The sequence below is a fragment of the Pavona decussata genome, unplaced genomic scaffold, assembly GCF_977016875.1.
Source record: "Pavona decussata unplaced genomic scaffold, jaPavDecu1.1 SCAFFOLD_91, whole genome shotgun sequence".
Lineage (NCBI taxonomy): Eukaryota > Metazoa > Cnidaria > Anthozoa > Scleractinia > Agariciidae > Pavona > Pavona decussata.
The window spans coordinates 3,534,520-3,553,846 of record NW_028145508.1 but is presented as its reverse complement, the minus strand read 5'-3'; the positions used below and the strand labels follow the sequence as shown (position 1 = coordinate 3,553,846).

The 19,327-nt window shown below is 39.4% G+C and overlaps 2 protein-coding genes across 3 annotated transcripts; both read left to right on the top strand.

Annotated features, from left to right (window-relative positions):
• Positions 1-71: 71 nt before the first annotated feature.
• LOC146474268 (transformer-2 protein homolog beta-like) lies at positions 72-11,182 on the top strand. Of its 2 annotated transcripts, XR_014866250.1 has the most exons (9): positions 72-214; positions 1,229-1,536; positions 2,126-2,177; positions 2,301-2,429; positions 3,061-3,120; positions 5,163-5,278; positions 5,948-6,078; positions 6,543-6,621; positions 8,092-11,182. XR_014866250.1 is itself a non-coding variant. In XM_085117574.1 (8 exons), the coding sequence occupies exons 1-8, from the start codon at positions 176-178 to the stop codon at positions 6,551-6,553; spliced, it is 846 nt and encodes a 281-aa protein (XP_084973700.1). In that variant the 5' UTR covers positions 72-175; the 3' UTR covers positions 6,554-8,056. The 2 variants fall into 2 exon arrangements, 1 of the variants encoding a protein (XP_084973700.1); XM_085117574.1 differs by lacking the exon at positions 8,092-11,182 and having other exon boundaries at positions 6,543-8,056.
• A 2,778-nt stretch (positions 11,183-13,960) lies between these two features.
• LOC146474267 (uncharacterized) lies at positions 13,961-19,327 on the top strand. The gene is made up of 6 exons (XM_085117283.1): positions 13,961-14,077; positions 15,384-15,463; positions 16,273-16,332; positions 17,571-17,629; positions 18,311-18,375; positions 19,025-19,327. Exons 1-6 carry the CDS (start codon positions 14,056-14,058, stop codon positions 19,117-19,119), a joined length of 381 nt encoding a protein of 126 aa, XP_084973409.1. The 5' UTR covers positions 13,961-14,055; the 3' UTR covers positions 19,120-19,327.

The following is a 19,327-nucleotide window of genomic DNA, read 5'->3' as shown; positions in this document are numbered from 1 at the left end:
TGAGCTTAAATTGTCGTGTGCCGTTCGTCGATACTTCGGCAATCTTCGGAGGTTCTTTCGCAGTGAATGCCGGTATAGTTATTCTTCTTTGCCCGCCATGCGCCATCTGCTCTGAGTGCATCCGCTAAACGAAATCGGCTTCTTTGTGTGTGTCTTTAGCTGTTTTACAACCAAAATGAGTGACCCTGAAGATAGAGATCCTTCTGAAGAAAAGGTAACGAGGGTTTTTGGCTTATAGCATACGTCAGTGTGTACACAACTTGAACAAATTCATGCTGACGCCTTGCGTATTTACGTGCAGCTCAACAGTTTCCAGTGAGCATTGAATGAAGTTGTAACCTAACCTGTAGCTTGGGATGGGTGGTTTATACATTTCAAAACGAACTAATCTTCTTCTGTGGTTTATTTGCCTGCATATTTCTATGACCGTCAGACTTAAGGCGTTTTTATCATCAGAGTTGATAAAGTAATTTGGCCACGATAAATATAAAGGCGTTTATGGTTTGTCAAAGTTGCTCCAAACAAGCGTAAAAGCTTACAAGACATTCATTGTGTTTTGAGCTTGAAAGCGAACCACTAAAACGTCACACTGCCGTGTTATCTGTTAATAAATGTGGCCAGATACAAGTGCGCTAGCTATATAAATAACTTATTATTTTGCAAGTGCCCTCAAATTAAACTTGTCAGCCCTTGACACCCGTTGATTCGCTATGACGAAGGGCTAACGCTCGAAACGTTAGCACTCGAATCTCTTTACGGTGGCCAAGTTACCTTTAGTTATCAACTCTGTTGATAAACCAAACATGTTTTTCAAAGACTGCTATCATATGGTAGTATACCAAATGCTTTTGAAATCTGTGTCTAAGATTTCTGGCATAGCCTTCATAAAGGTTCTCTTACACGTGTACTAGGTAGTTTTTCTTGCAACTTGTCTCGCAATGTAACACAAATTGTAGGGATCATTTAACAATTTTTTACAGTCACTGTTGCAGGAAGTAGAACTGACTTCTTCTCTCAACGATTGTAGCAACAAAAGCATTGTGAGACATGTTCATGTAACGGCATGTTACACTAGGCAACAATTCTTGCAATTTGTGTTGCAACAAAATTTCAAGACAAGGAGCAACAAAAATTGCCTTGTGTAACAGTGCCGTAAGTTGCAGCTTGGGACAAACTATGATTGTGAATGTATGGATGTTATCCCTGGTTTCTGATGCTTATTACACAGGAAGCCAGCGAAAGAGACGAAGAAGACCAAGGTGATGGCTACAATGGTGCAGCGTCAAGGTCATCGGGTTCAAGATCTCGCTCAAGGTCCCGCTCCAGATCACGTTCCAGATCTCGTTCAAGATCCCGCTCATACTCCAGATCCAGATCTCGCTCACGATCAGGCTCAAAATCTAGATCGCGTTCACGAAGCCGTTCACGCAGACGCCGCTCCCGATCTCGTAGTAGGTCTCATTCACAGTCACGATCAAAGAAAAGGCGAAGATCTAGATCTCGATCTGCTAGTCCATATTACTACAGACACAAAAGGTATTTCTTGTCTGTTTAGTATTCTATATTGTGTAACTGAAAGGAAGTATTTATGACAGATATTTCCACGCCTGTATAACATGGCTTATGTGGCATATTGGTAGGTTTCTTATGAAGATTTTAAAGAAAGTTAAAAAAATGATGATACATGGATATGGATTGGTAAAGACCATTGCTACTCCCCCTCCCCCTCCTTGAAATTATGGATGAGACTTGTGTGGTGAAATGAACACGCAGAGAGAAAAACCAGCCCCTGGTCTTGAAATGATGAGTAAAATTATGTGAAAATGCAGTTGCAGATTGCATGTTGTCAAAAAAGATGCAGCTTACAAGTTATGGTTTGACTTGCATGTACATGTAAAATGCTTTGCCTTTTATTTTCCTGCAGAAATCATTACATCACAGATTTTTATTACAGCAGATGGAAACTGAAAACCATTGCAACGTTTGCAAGATTACTGCCCTGCTTGAATTCACATTTTCAGAATTTATTTCCCCTTCACCACAAGTGATACAATAAGTTTTATCAAGCAGCTGCCATTTCCAATTCTTGTGTTATGAAAAAAGTAATGCTTTTTTTTTTTGTCAGATCCCGGAGTACTTCTCCTCTTTCCTCCAGAAAACGTCATGTTGGAAGTCGGGTACGTCCAATGTCCTGCTTTAGTAGTGGTCTTGCAGGTGCTATAATTTAAACCAATGTCTATTGGCATTGTCATTATTTATCATCATAGTTATTACTATTGTTATTGTTGTTATCTTGGTAGGACAACCCTGAATCAAGCAATTGTCTGGGCATTTTTGGATTAAGCTTGTACACGACAGAAAGAGATTTACGACAGTACTTTGAGAAGTATGGCAGTGTTGATTCAATCCAGATAGTCTATGACCGTCAGGTAAGATACATGTAACATTCACATGATGATAATGTGGGTGATGGTGGTGAAAGTGGAAGTCGAAAATTAGCCAATAACACTGTTGTTTTAGGAACTCCATAGTTTCGCAAAGTTCTTGTAAATGATACTTAGAGAATTCAAAAAAAGTGATCACCTTGCGAATTCAAAAAGATGGTTTTAACTAGAGCTGGTTGCTTATGACAGCAACTCTGGACTGAAATAGCAGAGGCTGGTTGCTTTCAAGAGCTTTTGGCACAAAGCTTTCTTATTAAATAGTTATTGCATATCACAGAAGAGGTTTGTGAATGTACAGGTCATGCATCCAAAGATATTGAACGTTCTAATCTGTTATTCAGATGATTACAATGTCTGATAAGTGCACAGCGCAACAACTGCCCTAAAATGTGTTAATGTATTACTACTATACAGTAATACTGCACACTCGCTTACCAATCAGTGCATTGTCAGTGGAAAACAAACTTTTTGAATGGTCTCTTACAAGGGACGTGTAAAGAACTCTACGTTATACGTAGTTTTGGCCTTAAAATTGATTAGTGCAGTGTGCATAAGGCATTGCAAAATTTTATATTATTACATATAAATCATTATTTTGTGTTATTGAATCATGCAGAGTGGCCGATCCAGAGGATTTGGATTTGTCTATTATGAATCAACTGAAGATGCCAGAGAGGTTAGTTGAAGTGATTAGAACCTTTCAATTTCAATCGTAACATGCATAATCTCCCCAGGAGTCTACATTCTCCATATATTTTGTACTGCACTAGTTTGAAGGATATGTTTAAACATCCGGGCCGGGTTGTTCGAAGGCCGATTAACGCTAATCCACTATTAGAAGTTAATCGAGGTTTCCATCTCGCTCATTAAAAAATGGTTTTAAAGGTTAATTTCGAGCTAAAGGTAAAGAAAAGTTGAAGTGAAAACTAAGGGCCAGAAATCTTTTGGAAGAATCTTTATTGATAAGCAATTGAACTCGAGTCATAGTTTGCGTTAATCCAGGATTAGCTTAATCGCGTTTTCAACAACTGGGCCCTGGGCTTGGTTGTTGGAAAGCTTCTTGACAAAATGCTTTTGATAAGCTAATTTGAATTTAATTATAAAGAAAAGTCAAAGTTAAAATTGAGGAACAAAAATCTCTTTGAAGAATCTTTATTGATTAGTAATTAAAACTCATAATTTTATCAAAGTTTACGTTAATCCAGGATTAGCTTTTGTTGTAATTAGTATCAAAGTAGCTCTGCTTTCCAGTGATGAGTAGCACAATCACCGTACCCATTTCTGTAACATGCCGGAAAATAATGATTTTTTTTATTTTGGGGTATAATCACTTCTTTTGGTTTATTTGAAACTCATACTTACAAATCTTGCTGATTTTTAGGAAAATATTACATTTTTGTCTTGTTTAACTGAATTTTTAATTTACCCATGAGCCCTTGCGGGCATGGTCTTTCCCACAAATTATCAATTTTGTGTTCACTGGTGCAAGTAAAAAGTAAAAATGAAATGTTTTGACCTCTAAACAGATCTTTTGGACTACATAGAGGCTAATTTCTCCTCATTCAGATCTACTGGCGCTCTAAACACTGTCTTTCTACTCCTCTTTACAACATGAAGATTGCTCAATATCCGGAAAAATTAATTTCCCTGAAAAATGTCTCAGGCCTCCCCTGTAACATTCATATCAGGAGAGGTTACTAAGCTTTTTCTTCGACACGAAAGCATGGCGTCTTTGCGAAGTAAACGACAGATTTCCAAACGCTCTTAGCGGGGTTAATGGCTGTACTCCGCTTTCAATATGGGGTCAACATCGCGAAAAACGTAGCGACTCAATGAAAAGGTAATATTTTGGCCGTTTTAAAAGCTATGAGGACGAGAGTATGGAAATAACAAGGGGAACTTGTGAGCATTCAGATCTGCTTGGTTTCATAACCCAATTGTACCTTGTTTGGATTACGGCGGTGAATGAAAAGGTGAGTTCTCAAAAAATATTATTGCGTAATTGCGTTTCAATAAACCGTAGCGACTTCTTTGAGCTATCATTTCTCCGCTTATAGTGGATGCCTTTGACTGATTTTTCCCTATGTTAAAACATTAAGTATGAGCATTTAGTTGATATGTTTTTATTCCCTCAGATATCAACTTGAGCTCTACTACGGACAACAACAGAGTGAACCTCTAAATTCTTCGACGCAGCGTTACAGGAAGGATACTCCAGAAAGATGAATCCTTTAAATGTGTTTTAATAAACTTGAAATGTTGAAATTTTGCTCAAACGTATTGTTTATTGTGTGTTATCACTAGGTATAATCCGTTTGGCCATACAAGCTTCCTTTTTTATGAAAAATGTTTTTGAAAATTTTTACCGCGAAGATTGTGTTACGCGTTACAGTCAAAATTTGCTCATTTTCTCATCTTTTCCCGTTATTTTTTCAAAAATAAAAATGTAGTTTACAGTTTTTACACTTTTATGGTAATTAACAATGTCAACCACAGCTTTATGCAAAAATCTAGCTTTATTGGAGGTGTTTGATAGAATAAATCAATGAAAGTTTTCCTACCACCCCCAAATGGGCATGGTGATTGTGCTACTCATCAGTGTATTCCCACTATGACCAAAGAGGTCAAAACAAAACAAGAAAATTATGACTACACATAACTGTCGGTATTGTGGATAGTGAATTTCAATGTAAATAATTTCATTTTCTTAATCTTCAGGCCAAATCAAGCACCAATGGCTTAGAAATTGATGGCCGGCGTATACGAGTTGATTACTCCATCACCAAACGAGCACACACACCAACCCCTGGTGTCTATATGGGCAAAGCTACGCAGTATGTTTTTGTGTCTAGAATTATGTTGTAACTTTGTAACTGGCAATAACTGATTACAAGGAGTGATTCTACATAATGTGTGTTATCTCTTGGAGATATGATACTATAAGGCTTAAAACATATAATCTCAGATCAAGATTTTTGCATGTTGGGCTGTTTGTTAAATAATTATTCATACAAACCGCTCCTAATGTTTTTATTCTCTCCTATCTTGTTTTTTGTTTTACCATGGAGCAATAGCCCCCAAACTAAAAAAAATTCCTGTATCAGTATGTTTAAGTCTCTCCCGGATTCTCAAAGTGGCAGATTCAGCGAGGCGACAACAGTTTTACTTAAATTCACTGTTTTACCAGTAGCAAATCTGAGAAACACAGTTGTGTATTTAGTTTTCAAGCAAAGTGCTAAATAAGTGAGGAATAGCTTGTTACTTTTCTAGAAAAATCAAGCAAGATTCTACAATAATGAATAATGTGTCTGCATGTGGCACTTTAGATATAATTTTTATAAATACAGCATGCTATTTTTTTATGATCACAGTTTGCAGGGTTTTAAACCTGTTCCTCAACTGACTTTCTAACTGTGCTTCAGCAAATTTGTTAAGTTACAAAACAGTAGAAGTAGTGTCCCTCATATTCCATTTTCACATTTTTGAATTACTCTGATTTTCAGGCATAGAAACTATCGCAAAGGTCACTATGATGATTATACCCGTGATAAGGAGTACTATTCCAAGGATCATCACCGCGACTACTATGGCAGCGGGTACAGTTATCGCTCTCGTTCCAGATCCTACTCACCACGTAAGTTAACATAGTTATTTATTGCACTGATGTTAGTAATTGTCTCTCCAGACTAAATTACAGCTGCTGTGACAGAAAGTTATGGAAGAATTTACATTTTATGTAAAAAGTTTGTATGGGCAGGCAATGAAATGGGCAAGAATTGATTGAATATAAGAAGTACAAAATGTTCAGTGCCAGTTACTCAAGTTTTTTGTTTGTTTCAATGAGATTTGACATTTCTTCTTTCTCAAGAAGAAAACACCATTACATGTACTTCTAGTTGTAAGTTCATGTCACAAAGTGTTGGCAGTTCTCGAGGGGTGGGCGGGGGGGCTTAAACCTGTAACACAACTTGCCTTGATACTTAACCTTAATGCAACTTTCCTTGATACATTGGACACTGGACACTCCCCCTGCAAGGTATTTGTTTGGTTGTTTGTTCGTTTTTCCGTTATAGACTTGTTTTCTTTCATCCTTTTCAGGCCGTTACTGATGCCAGTGAGATGTGTGGCAGATTAAACACAACTTGTATCTCAGTCACTAGAGAACTAGACACAACAGGTGTAATATAGTTAGATGGTGCTATATCCAATATTCTCTGGCAAGGGAAATGTTTTTAGAATGCTTGTGTCACCCTTTTGATTTTAAGTAGGAATGTCAGTTTGTTTAGACTGATTTATCAGTAACGTGAACAAGGATCAAAACCAGAGAAGATAAACATGTGAACAGCGTTACATTTAGTGTTCAGTATAATTGTTTTGCCGTGTCACACGATCATGCAGTCTGGAAAGACTTTTATGTGAAGTAAGAAAACCTCTTCATAGAAGTCTTCATTGCATAAGGATAAGTTCTTCCAATCACGCAGTTAGCCTTTAGTGGTTTTTTTTTTTTTTTTGGTTCTTCGGACGCCATGTTACTCGCCCCCGACTGTTCATTTTTCCTACTCCGCGATGGCAAGGGAAAATAACCCTTTTGACGGTCTCTTGCTGGTTCATGAAATAAGGCTGCTTTGCAGGATAGCCACACATAGTACTAATGGCCTTCAGCACAGCACTTATCAGTTATCAAAGCCCTGTTGAATGTGACTTGAAGCACGTTTCTGGCTTTCAGATTGTGTTTAGCAAAGAAAAGTTGCTGTGTACGCAAAAATTGCTTGACGTGGGAAAGAAGTCTTCTCTACTCCCTCGTAATTTTCAGTATTCCTGACCTCGCGTTTAATTCACAGTTTGAACGCCAGAAACAGGCTTTGTGATTTTTCTAATTCTAAACTATAGAAGGCAAACTTTCATTGTATTTGCAAGCTCCACAACGTTAAAGTTTTATCTGTGTTTGTCTTCTGTTTAGTCGAAGTGTAACTTGCACCCGGCCAAAGTTTCATGTCAGATTTTCGCGTTGAAGTAAAACGAAAGGCAGCGACGACAATAGTGACGTGATCGTCTAGGAAAAAGTTCTCTTAACAGACCTTTTAACTCACTAATATGTTAGCCGGTAAGGATGATGTTAACTCAAAGTAGCTCACTGAGTTTCCCCCAAAATGTGTTACGAAGTCGTTATCCTATATTGGAGGACCTGTTGAGCATCTCGTAAAATATTACTTGTAACCCAGCATCGCACAAGGTGATTTTTATCCGCTGGCCGCGGAGAATTTCGCTTAGGAGCCGGCAAACCAGCCGATCACAAGCGATTTTTGCGAAGTTGCCGGCGAATTTTCATCGATTTAGATTGCTCGTCGGCAGTGACCAAAATGGCCGTCGCAGTAGCGGTCACATCTGGTGATTTCCACAAGTGGCTGTGGCAAGCGTATAAAATCGATCGCCTAGTGTGTGGTTAGCTTAGCGGACAGTTGAGTTCAGTCTTGCTCTTTGTTGTAAGTATTTGGAAGGTTCGACCCAAACTCCGTTAGAAGGTAGCTTTCTTGCTTGGGTTAGTCACTATTAACAAGTGTTTTTAATTGTTTTTAAAATTTGTAATGGAATAAAGTACAACGTTTGGCGTGCCTGTCGATTTTAACTTAACTTTGTTTTGCCGCAGGGCAGAAACAAGCTTGAAACGAGAAGATTTGAAAGAAAGCGGGCCGAAGAACAACGTTTGGTCGCGAAATTTGCCAAGTAAAACAAGAAAGAAGAGAAATTGAAGATTGAAATGAAGAATTTGCGAAGTTAGAAACGAGGGGAAGATTCGCGATTGTTTCGAAGAAGCCTTTAAGAAATTTGCAAGTAGCGCAAGAAAGAAGAGAAATTGAAGTTGATGTGAAGAATTTGTGAAGTGAGAAACGAAGGGAAGATTCGGAAAAAAAGGGAAGTGAAGATTCGAAGAAAACGTGAAGTTTTGAAGAATGAAGAATTCAAAGTTAATTCTCGGCAAGGTTTTTAGAATTTCGCGAGTACTGCCGGCAAGAACGAAGAAAATTTGAAGATAAGAAATCGGTCCGATTCGGACGGAAAACAAAATGGCGATTGATTTGAAGCAAAGAAAGAAGAGAACGAACAATTTCAAAGTTAGCTCGGAGAATTGAAGTCTTGGCATGAAATTGAGGGTTTGAATGCGAGAAAATGTCGTTAATGCCAAGTTACGAAGAAACCAGCCAAAGGAAGTAAAAATCACTTGCAAACAAGACGAGTGAAGAAAGGAATTTAGCTTGCGCGCTCGGAGTTAACCGGGGGTCATTCGCAAACTAGTAGTGAAATTCTAGCGAGACACGAGATCTGGTCCATAACAAATGAAGAAAGGTTTTTGCAGGCAAGGTAAGAAAATTTTGGAGGTGCGTTGATTTACCGTAAAAGCTCTATTAAGCGTCCCCCTTCCACCTTGCTAACAACCCCCTTCCCCGCGTTTTTATGGCCTCGCATTTTTCAGTTCTTGGTAAAATCGCCCCCTAAACAAATTACCCTTGACTTTTCTCCTCTCCCCTCATTGTTTATCTCAGGCCACTTTTATGAAATCAGTAGTGGATTTTAGGCCCGGGATGAATTTTTTCAGTTTTGGAAAAAAAAGTTTTCTTTGCTCAAATGGCGAGAATCCGGAACCCCTTATCCCCTGGATCGTTGGCAAGATACGTACCTAAGATGTGGGGGAGTAGAATGCTGTAGAAACCGAAGCCGGAAACATTTTCTGTCTTGGTAATTCACAAACGTCGGAATTATCTTTTTGTGGTCACCGACTACTATTCTGCTAAAGAAGGGAGTTGCATGTAGCATTTGTGGTTTCCCTTTCCCAGCAATACTTGCTAATTTTAGTGTCCAAAAAAATGAGTTATGTCAGTATTTAACTCGTAATTGACCAAAGATTACATGAAGACCATTTCTCGTAGTTCAGGAGCCTTAGGCTGCAAACAGTCCCGCATTTATCTCTACATGGAATGTTCAAGAGAAAGGAAGAATGCTCGCTCGCCCTCGCAAAAGTGAACGGCCGCCAGTGAAAGGTCAATGTAGCATGTGTACATGCACACGGCCATCCGCTCCTCTAAAACTCAAAAATTCGGGCGGGAAGCGAGGTTCTGGAACGTGACGTGTTTCGGTTCTAGGTCCACTACCCGCGGAAGGCGTGACTATTATCGCGATTTGTGATAGGGTATACTGTTTACATCAATGTGCTCTGGGATGGCATTGCTCCTCCAACTCGCTCTGTCCGGTTGGTGAGGTATTCTGGCAAAGTGCTTCTCTGCGCTGGCCCTGGCTGGATGGTTTGCAGTCCTGAATAGGCCTTATCACGGTTTTCGACGCAATTGTGACGGGTAGGCAAACAGGCTTGAACTAACGGTGTTTGTATGGAAATCCGATGTCAAATAATTTTCATAAAACATCGCTTCTGAAAAATTCATGAATTGGAAACTTTTGGCACTCGAAAAAGGATTTTAAGAACAAAATTGGAGGGATGTAGTTGTGACCCATAGCGTCCCGGTCGTGTTTGGAACTTTCCATACATTTGTCTGTATAGCGAACCAGCCGTGAACTGCTGCTGAAAATAGTTCGCGGAAAGAACACAGGGAAATGTACAGAAAGTTCAAAACACGACTGGACGCTTTCTGTCACAGCTACATCCCTCAAATTTTTTTTCTTAAAATCCTTTTCCTAGTGCCAAAAGTTTCGAATTCATGAATTTTTCAGAAGCGATATTTTATGAAAATTCTTTGACATCGGATTTCCATACAAACACTGTTATCTCAAGCCTGTTTGCCTACCCGTCAAAATGGCGTCGAAAACCGTGATAAGGCCTATTGACTGGTGGCATAAAAACTAGAGTAAAAGAATGACTGATAGTTGTAGTTTTTCAGTGAATGTCTGATTTTCTTTTTCTTTGTATGTTTGTGTCACCCACTGAAAAAAAAATCAACTGTCATTTATTTACCATGCGTAAAACATAACATTTTTCTTAAAAGAATAAAGTTGCAACTAGACTTGGAATGCCAACGCAAAGCTGGGATGCTGTCAGTCTGGCGAAATGCCGGTCTTTAATCCACAAATGAGTCCTATCTATATTTTCTAGTCCCAAAATGTAAAAGCTATGTAAACGTAGCAACGGCCTCCAGAGTCATTATCGGCTCGGTTCAGACTGTCAAGGGAAACACGACTATTTTGATGGACTGTGTGCCAGGACTGACGATGCAATTGAAAATCGTCGTTCTGTAGATATCTATTTCAGCGTAAAACGTGTATTACTAGGCACTGGTAAGACCTAGGAATTCACGGAAGCAGAAGAGTTGGTATAAGGACAAACGTATCCGTTTTCATTTGAAAACGCCAATCTTTCTTTACTTCTTGGCGTCCCGTCCACACGTATCCGTTGAAAACGCAACTTTTTAAAAACGCTCTCCAGAGTGAAAATTTTTGAAAACGCCGTTTTTGTCGCGTTTTCCTGAAGAACTTTTCGACGACACGACGGTGAATTCAACCGCCATTTTTTCGAAAAGTGATCGTTTCCATCGGATACGTGTGGACGGCAGGCAAAAAAGGAAAAAAAGCTTTTGCGTCTCCAAACGAAAAAGGAAAAGGTTTTGACGGATCCTTAGCACCATTTTGATTGCGTTTCTGAGGATTTGTATGGAGTCTCATACTTGCACTTTTTGTACTTGAGCTTATTGTAGGATATGTGATTGAGGATTAATAAACTGTTATGAACTGCCTGTTATTGTATGCTTCTTTTTATCTTTTATTGCCCTTTTGAGTTGACATCTAATTTGTTTCATTTTCTACATTTTCGTTAATTCCCCCGCCAATCCACCGTGGTGGCTGGTACATTTATCTATAATTCTTAGCGTATGAAAATAAAAATAAAAAGCACAGAAAAGTTCAAAAAAACTTCAACTGTTGCTAGTACGGGGAAGAATTGTGGCCTTCTATTGTGGCTAATGGCTGCGTTAGGTTCGCGAGGTGTTGTGGTAAAGTGTACTGCCGGTCACCTTTTCCGTAGGGTGGATTGTACCTTGGATCCCTGAAATTTTTGTACTGAAGCACGAGGTACGAACCCTGGAGTAAAGCCACGAAGCTCAGAGGCTCGATTTTTTTTTTCTGTCTGAAGCACTGGAGCCCTAATGGTGGATTGGCTGTGAAGAAAGCCCATGGTAGTTAACCTTGGTCGTGCTTCGAACAATTTCATCTCGGCTCTGGTGTTTTCAAATTTTTGGTTTCATTAGCAGGGTTGATAACTGAAGAAATTTGGCAACCAGAATTAAGAGATAAGAGAGATGACGTTTCGAGCGTTAGCGCTTAGAGCAAACCTCTACGGCGGCCAAATTACCTTAACAACTTTGTTAATAAAACCAAAGATCCGTTCCCAACCCCCCTCCCCCGGGGACGCAGCATCACAGTTACCTCGCTCCCATTGGGACTCCTGAGAGGTTCCTTGGTCAGCCTTTGTGTAGGCGGCCGAGGCGGGTACATATACAGCTGTTTCGGCAAAGAAGCGTAAGCGAAAAACCCGAATTGTAGTCTGGGAAATACCCAATGAATTTCAATAAAAGCTCAGAATCGATATTGCCCGCCATCTCAAGTCTTCGCTGGACGGTCGAGGCATTATGGATTCTGAGCTTTTATTGAAATTTATTGGGTATTTCATAGACTTTCGGCATTGTCGCGTAGGCTTTTACGCTTTTTTTTTGGACAACCTTTGTCGAAACAGCTATATACATACGCCAGTTTCGATGTACGCGTTACCAAAAAGAACTCAGTACAAAAGCAATGAGCGTAACCCTGAAAGCAATACAACTGGTAGATATGGAATGAGAAGCTTAACTGAGTTGCTGCATTCCATCAGTTATTGTAACGCAATTGAAACCTGGAGCCAGATCCATTAAGCTCTGTGTAGGAAGGCTGCAGGGGATTCACGAAGCTTAAGCCCAGCTCCTGAGTAAAGATACAAATTTGACGCGTTTTGACGTTGCGTTCACACTAGAACGGTGGAAATCGCTGATCCTGTCTGCGTTATGAAATTATAAATCAAAAGACGAATACATTCGAAAATATTTTGAAAACATTTGAAAAGGCAGCCCTAGCTATAGGTTTAAAGGTGAGGACAGCAAAAACGGAGGCTTTCGAAAGCGCTGTAGTTATTGAAATCGCAAATATCGAGTTCGCGCTTATTTGTCGCATGGCCAGATGATTGATTTCCTGATTTCTTCGTAGTGCATTAGTGTTTTCGGAATGCAGAACGTTTAGTGACGGGGAACAAATGATATCCAGGTTCGCCAACCCTTAAGTTTAGGGAGCTTTAGCAACGACGGCGGCGACGGTAATGAGAACGTGAAAAACGCAATAGGCTTAACAACCAAACAACAACAATTTATTTACAGATTCAGATTTTATAAAGGGCTTGTCCCGCAAAAAGCCACAAAGCTAGTCGAGGCGGGACAAGACAAAAAAAATTACAGTAAATTACAAACTGCTACAACAACAACTTCGTTTGATCTTGTGAAATAATTTTTAGGTAATTTTATTTTTTATTTCATTTTTAGTTTGCAGGGCCCCACTGAAAACCGCCAAGGCGAGTGGGCTCCCTGGACAAATATTATTATTATTATTATTATTATTATTATTATTATTATTATTATTATTATTATTATTATTATTATTATTATTATTATTATTATTAACAACAACAACAACACTTTATTAAAAACGGAAAACGGAAAACTTTACATAATAACGCAGATTTAGATAAGGCTATACATCAAAATTAATAATGGTAATTGAACTGAGTGGAGTGCAATTTGGTCTGAAATCATACGCGTGATTTCAAAATCGAACGAGCGCGCAGCGCGAGTTTGATTTGAAATCACAAGTATGATTTCAGACCAAAATTGCACGACACAAAGTTCAATTACCACTTTATTACACCTATTTTGAAATCACAGAGTATCATTGTCAATATTAATATTCTATTTTTGTTACTTCATTTCCATTTTGATGGGCTAAAGAAAGGATGCGATTTAGAGCAAAAAATGGCGCAATTTGGAAATAAATCGCACTGTTGAGAGCCAATCAGATTGCAAGGATCACCATTGATTTCAAAATGGGTGTAATAAAAGTAAAAACAACACTTCTACACGTGCATTACACTTTTTGGTACATTTCTTTGCCGTCAGTGCACGACTACGACCTGAAGTTTCCTGATGGGACGTTTTATGGAGGACGGAATCACACGACGACGAATTTTTCTTTCTTTTTCTAAACCTGGGTGCGGTCTCCAAGAATTCAACTCCAGGAATTTTCACCTACATTGAGTTGCAGTAATCACGACGACGTTTGAAAAACGCGAACTCATTTTAATAGTAACTTTTTCTCTGCCGTTACCGTCGTCGTCGCTAGAGCCCCCTTTCGTCTCGTGAAGGTGAGCCTTCGAATGCACGCGTGAAGCTTAAAAAATGGCGAAAGCGAGAAACGAACAGCTGACGCACGTAAACAAACGTTCTTCACTTCAACTGAAATCTTACAGAACTGAGTAACACAGATTGCGCTCCATGTTTTAAAAACACTAAGGACGTTACAAGAAACTCGGGAGATGTCTGACGAAAGAACTAAAGGTGTGTAAAAATTGCAAAAGAAGAGCACCATCATGATCAGTTTATTGCGGCGATTTGTTTGTTAATGAGGATTCCTGATTTTTTCGGTAAGTAAGCTTGAGTTTTGTAGCTAACCTTTCTCTGACTTCAAGTTGTATGCTATGGTAAGCTGAAACAATATTTTTACTTTTTCTCGTTTTGCAATGCGCTTACACTCCAGTAAGAACATTAGATGTACGTAGACTTGTGGAAGGTACGCGGTTTTTCTTTAGTTTCTCAATACTTCTTATTTTCACTGTCTCCAATCGCATGGACTCGCATAGTATTTGACCCAAAAGAAATTTCCCGGCGAAAGCCAGTGAAAAATTCACACCCATGGTCTTAAAAAAAAACATCGGGTTTTAAACCAAAAATTGCGTTTTAAGAAAGTATTGTACACTTGCTACAATGATAGGCGATAGTGATGCTTTTGAGTTCTACTTCAGCTAAAGCGCTTATTTCAAAACCACGGGAACAGTACAACTAAAGACATACTCATTAAAAAAAAATGCAAGGGCGTGCACGCTTCCAAGTACCCAGCGAGAACAGGTTACTTGGATGCTTTCTGCGCCTGCGACTAAGGAACCACTGCTTGCAGGGTAACTCATAAAATTACAAAACATCTTTGCGTGTATGCATTGACTCTTCAACTGCGCATTCAGACACTCGTTCTCAATTCGTAAACAGCAACTGAGCGCTTTTAATTTGGGGGCTGTTCACACAGTAAAAGTAATATTTTGTGCGTGAAATAATTTTGGGCCCAAAAATGCACAGTTTTCAGCTAAATCTGTGGGCGCCAAAATTATGTCACGCACAAAATATGTCACCCCTTGCACACCTTTTCGCTTGTTTCCTACATGTAACTCCGCTCTCGTAGGTGCGGTTTTACGTAATGTAAAATTTATTTTAGTCTCTTATGTTGTATTGTAAAACTCCCTGACGAAGTGTGCGTTAGTCACACGAAACGCGTAGGAGAAAATAAATCGTTTTACAACTGTAAAAGAGTTCGCAGACGTGCTGCTCACTAGTTTTATCTTAAAAATTAAGTCCAACCTTCTTTATTACGGACACCAAGGGGACAGGAATATGTGTGCGCATTATAGAGGTGTCCGTTTTAGAGAAGTAGGCTTTATATGGATTTCGGTCTCTTAGGGACCAAGTGAACTGTCCGTAATAGAGAGACGTCCGTATTAAAGAGGTGTCCGTAAGGAGAGGTTTGTATTTTTTTTCGTAATTTTTCAAATTTATGTCCTCTTCTGTTGTGTATTACTTTGTGAAAGACTTCTAGGAACTATTACAAACGAGGAAACCAAACCAAAGAAGGACAAGAGACGGAAGAAATCAAGACGAAGCCGTAAAAACAGTCTCGTGAGTAAAATATAGAGTATCCCTTTAATACGCTGCTTAATCTTACATAGCTAAACTGTAGTTGCAAACAAGGTACAAAACTGCGCCCAATTCTACGTTCCCCTCAGGTGTGCCCTTTCAGTCCAGGAAAAATTGCGGATGGGCACGTACGCTGGTTGCAATTTTACTGCGTACCATGCAATTACACGGTGCAATATCATTAACAATTATCCTGTGAAATCGCGCGGAATATCGCCTGATACTTAGACGATATTCCGCAAGATTAAACAACTAGGACTATTACAACTCCTCCCTGGATGGGATGCTAGTCCATCGCAGGGTTACCCCCAGCAGTATGTCGCCGGCACCCATTTATACACCTTGGTGAAGAGAGACAATGTGGAACAAAGTTTCTTGTCTAGGGCAACAACACAGAAATGAAGAGACCAAACTAGTTGTTCTTATGTTAGAAAGTCGCAGTAACAAGCTTGTCCACAGTTTACAGTGCTGATACAATACAGAAAAGCTCGTTTAGAGAAACTGCATTCCTTTTGGTCTAAAAAGGCGCACGGGTTCTCGGGGCGAGCTCGGGACGAGATAGCAATTTAGTCGGCAAGCTTGTGCGTGTCAGTAACAAACAGAATCACAGAAACGCAACTTGTCAATTTGTGCCTTGTCGTTCAGTATGCTCTCGCCGAATGACTCGAGTTGAGGGTGTGTCTTCTCTCGCTTTCTTTTATTCCAGTTTATTTCCAGTAGAGTAACCTGTTTTTGAGAATGTTTTTTTTTGTTATTGTTGTTTTTTGAACCTGTTTTTGTTGCATCATCAGGAACGATTGAACTGGGAGGCGCGAGCACGCTGTGACGTCAAACTTATGTGGCAGATAACGGTACGAACGGTTTGCTCTTTACAAAACCTTACGGCTGTATGCCACAGTTTTCAGTATCTGTAATTCTCGAATTAATTCCTTATTGCGTCGACGAAGGAGACGTTTCCTAATCGAGTCGTCCCAATACTGTCCATCATGCCCAGCGCGCGTGTTTCTTAGCGCAAAAAATCGAGAAAATATGTCGGTGCAAAATCGCACCGTCACAATAGCATAATGAATATGACAGTCCATCATGCCCAGCGCGTTTCGTACCCAGTGCCTACCGCTGTAAATGTTCAGCGGCAGCAGCCTACCGCTGTAAATGTTCCTAAGCGCGAGTAATCGAGAAAAGAGGTTGTATATCGGATAGGATTGTATATCGGATAGGATTGATATCAAAATAGATATTAACTAGTAGTAATCGAAGATTATAGTGAGTCGACTTAGGCCCCTAGGCTTCTAACTGGGTTGCATAAATCATGTTAAGATTACAGGAACCTGTAAGTATAGTTGCAAAACATTAGGTTATTTTCTGGGAACAATTGTCAACAGCCGTTAGAAACGTTTTATGCTACCTGTCCCAGGTGTTTATAGGGCATCCTACCAAGGATGCGGCGGATATTTCAGAAAGAAAAGGATCTTACCTTGTCTTGTACTTTTCGTTTTGTACTTTTCGCAGCGAAACCACGAGGAACGGTACGAAACGCGCGCGGGACGTCAAGATGCTATTGTGACGTTTTTATAATGAACGGTGAAAGAAAAGTTCCTCGGAGATGCATGACATGACCACACTGAAGAAACGTCTATGTTTTTTAAAACCATTTTTGACACCTTTTGATATTCATTCAGTATAACAATTTAACTTACAGGTTCCTGTAATCTTAACATGATTTATGCAACCCAGTTAGAAGCCTAGGGGCCTAAGTCGACGCACTATAATCTTCGATTACTACTAGTATGTAACTAAAATTGTTTTCATTGTAGTTTTGGACTTGTGCTTGGTTAGTTGAAGAAGCTGTGCTTTAATTAACCAATCAGAACAAACTTACTGTTTTTTAACCAATCATTCGCAAGATCTAATTAATCGTGACGTGCGCTTTGCATCTCCAGTTCATAACTTGGCGCATTTTTTGCGCTTGGCACCGGGTGAATATTTAACTTCTACAGCGTTTATTTTGTTTAGTTAGCTATTAGCGGAAAATTCATTGATTTGTTCAGTGTTTGGTAATTTCTGTCTATCTCCTCCCTCTTTACTTAAGATTGGCGAAGGATTTGACGTATGCCCGGGACAGCAAGAATACTTATATGAAAACGAGTGGTAAGCTTGACATGCGGCAATTAAAATTCTGTTGATTAAAAAGAACTAACTTGCGTGAGGCCTGGATTGTACAGTGCAACCGCGATCAAACGTCTGCTCATGCGTCAGATCAGATCATTTTAATAGGTGAATCGGTTTTCCGAATGTTTCGCATTTAAATAGAAAAAAAAAAAACACATAACACTAACCAGTCTCCAAAAACTTGAAAACTTCTTTTTAGTAAATTGCGAAAATGATTTGGTAATATAAACTCACCGATTTACAGAAACTTATTAAAGCATTGAGTTCTTTCTCGGTCTTTTCTTATATTTTACATTTTGCTGTCGTTCAATCTAAACTTTTTCGTGACACCGAGTTGTTACAATGGTCTGTTTTGAAGTTTTGCGCAGGAAATTCGTGCAGCTGGAGCTAGGCTATGGGATGAAGGCATTGCGCATGCTCACCATTTGACCGCGGTCAAACTGCGGACCAATGTGTGTTTTCTCACGTCCCGCGCTCGCTTCTCGGTAGCTTCTCGCCCTAAAAGCTCACAAAAACTCATCCTACAGCCTCCAGCCGCAAGAATTTCCCGCGCAAAACTACTCGTGTCTTGTTCGGAACGTTACTTTCGCTAATTAAACTGATATGAATGACATAACAAGATACAATTCAATTCACTTATCTGGCTTCTTATTGTTTTAGGACTCCCACAGAGGAAGATTTTAAACTTCTCGATCAACGGAGAAAAAACGCCGAATGTAGTCAGGGTATGTGGTTCTTTCTGAATGTTTTTCTGCCGAAAGCATTTGCGTATATTCTACACTGAATCAGTTCACTTGAAAGAAAACAGTTTTGTTCGGGAACGCAGAAATGCGGATACTCGATTCTACCCGATCGCATTTTTATTCGCCGCACACTATAAGACTATGCTAGTCCCGTTCTGACACGCCAAATTACCTTGCCGTCTTTCGTAATAATCGCGGAGAGCGGAAATTACCTGTTGTCCTTTTTTACCCGAAAATTTCAGGGTGCATTTCGTAAATGCAAAATTTCTGGTTTCCAAAATGTTCTCATCTTGCGCAAATTAACAGCACCCGCCATTTCCGCCCAAACGAAAGATCGGAAAAAGAACTTTGTGGAAGATGTGAGAACTATTGCGAAATTTTGTAGCCCCGTTTGGCCCTTTAGACCAGGACAGCATCTAACCCCTCGGTAGCTCGTGTGGGGTGCGGTGGGGGTAATCCTAGGACGTGCTGAGATGGAAAAAAGACCACTGAAAAAAAAAAAAAAAAAATGAAAATGCACGAGTCTCAGGAAAATCATCCAATAATGATGATGATGATGATAATGATAATGATGATGATGGTACAACCGATTTTCATTGTTTTAGTGATTTTTTGTTATCCTATGTTGCAGAGTTTTCTAGTTTTAGTTACAGCCCCAAACCGTTCCAAGAATCGTGTGGAAAAGAAAACTGCTTCTTCGAAGACGGATCAACACTTTATTTATGACTACCTAATAAACTTGTGTATAACAATTTTAGCAGCGCAAAATATGAACCAATAAGAACTACTCTTCACATATTTAAAGTATGTACTTTGTAATTATATAAATATATCAATATTTTGTTGAAGATACGTCTTTACCAAGGGACATGTTCCCTTGGTCCCTAGCTATATTAAAAAATATCTTAATTGTTTAATAAATCTGTGAATGAAA

What these genes read in the sequence shown, in the direction of transcription:
- LOC146474268 (XM_085117574.1), top strand. Translation starts at nt 176, where the DNA reads ATGAGTGACCCTGAAGATAGAGATCCTTCTGAAGAAAAG. An exon ending in GAGATCCTTCTGAAGAAAAG is followed by an intron (nt 215 to 1,228) that starts GTAACGAGGGTT and finishes CTTATTACACAG; the next exon opens with GAAGCCAGCGAAAGAGACGA. An exon ending in AGATAGTCTATGACCGTCAG is followed by an intron (nt 2,430 to 3,060) that starts GTAAGATACATG and finishes TGAATCATGCAG; the next exon opens with AGTGGCCGATCCAGAGGATT.
- LOC146474267 (XM_085117283.1), top strand. Translation starts at nt 14,056, where the DNA reads ATGTCTGACGAAAGAACTAAAG. An exon ending in GAAGCCGTAAAAACAGTCTC is followed by an intron (nt 15,464 to 16,272) that starts GTGAGTAAAATA and finishes TTGCATCATCAG; the next exon opens with GAACGATTGAACTGGGAGGC. An exon ending in AAACGCCGAATGTAGTCAGG is followed by an intron (nt 18,376 to 19,024) that starts GTATGTGGTTCT and finishes CCTATGTTGCAG; the next exon opens with AGTTTTCTAGTTTTAGTTAC.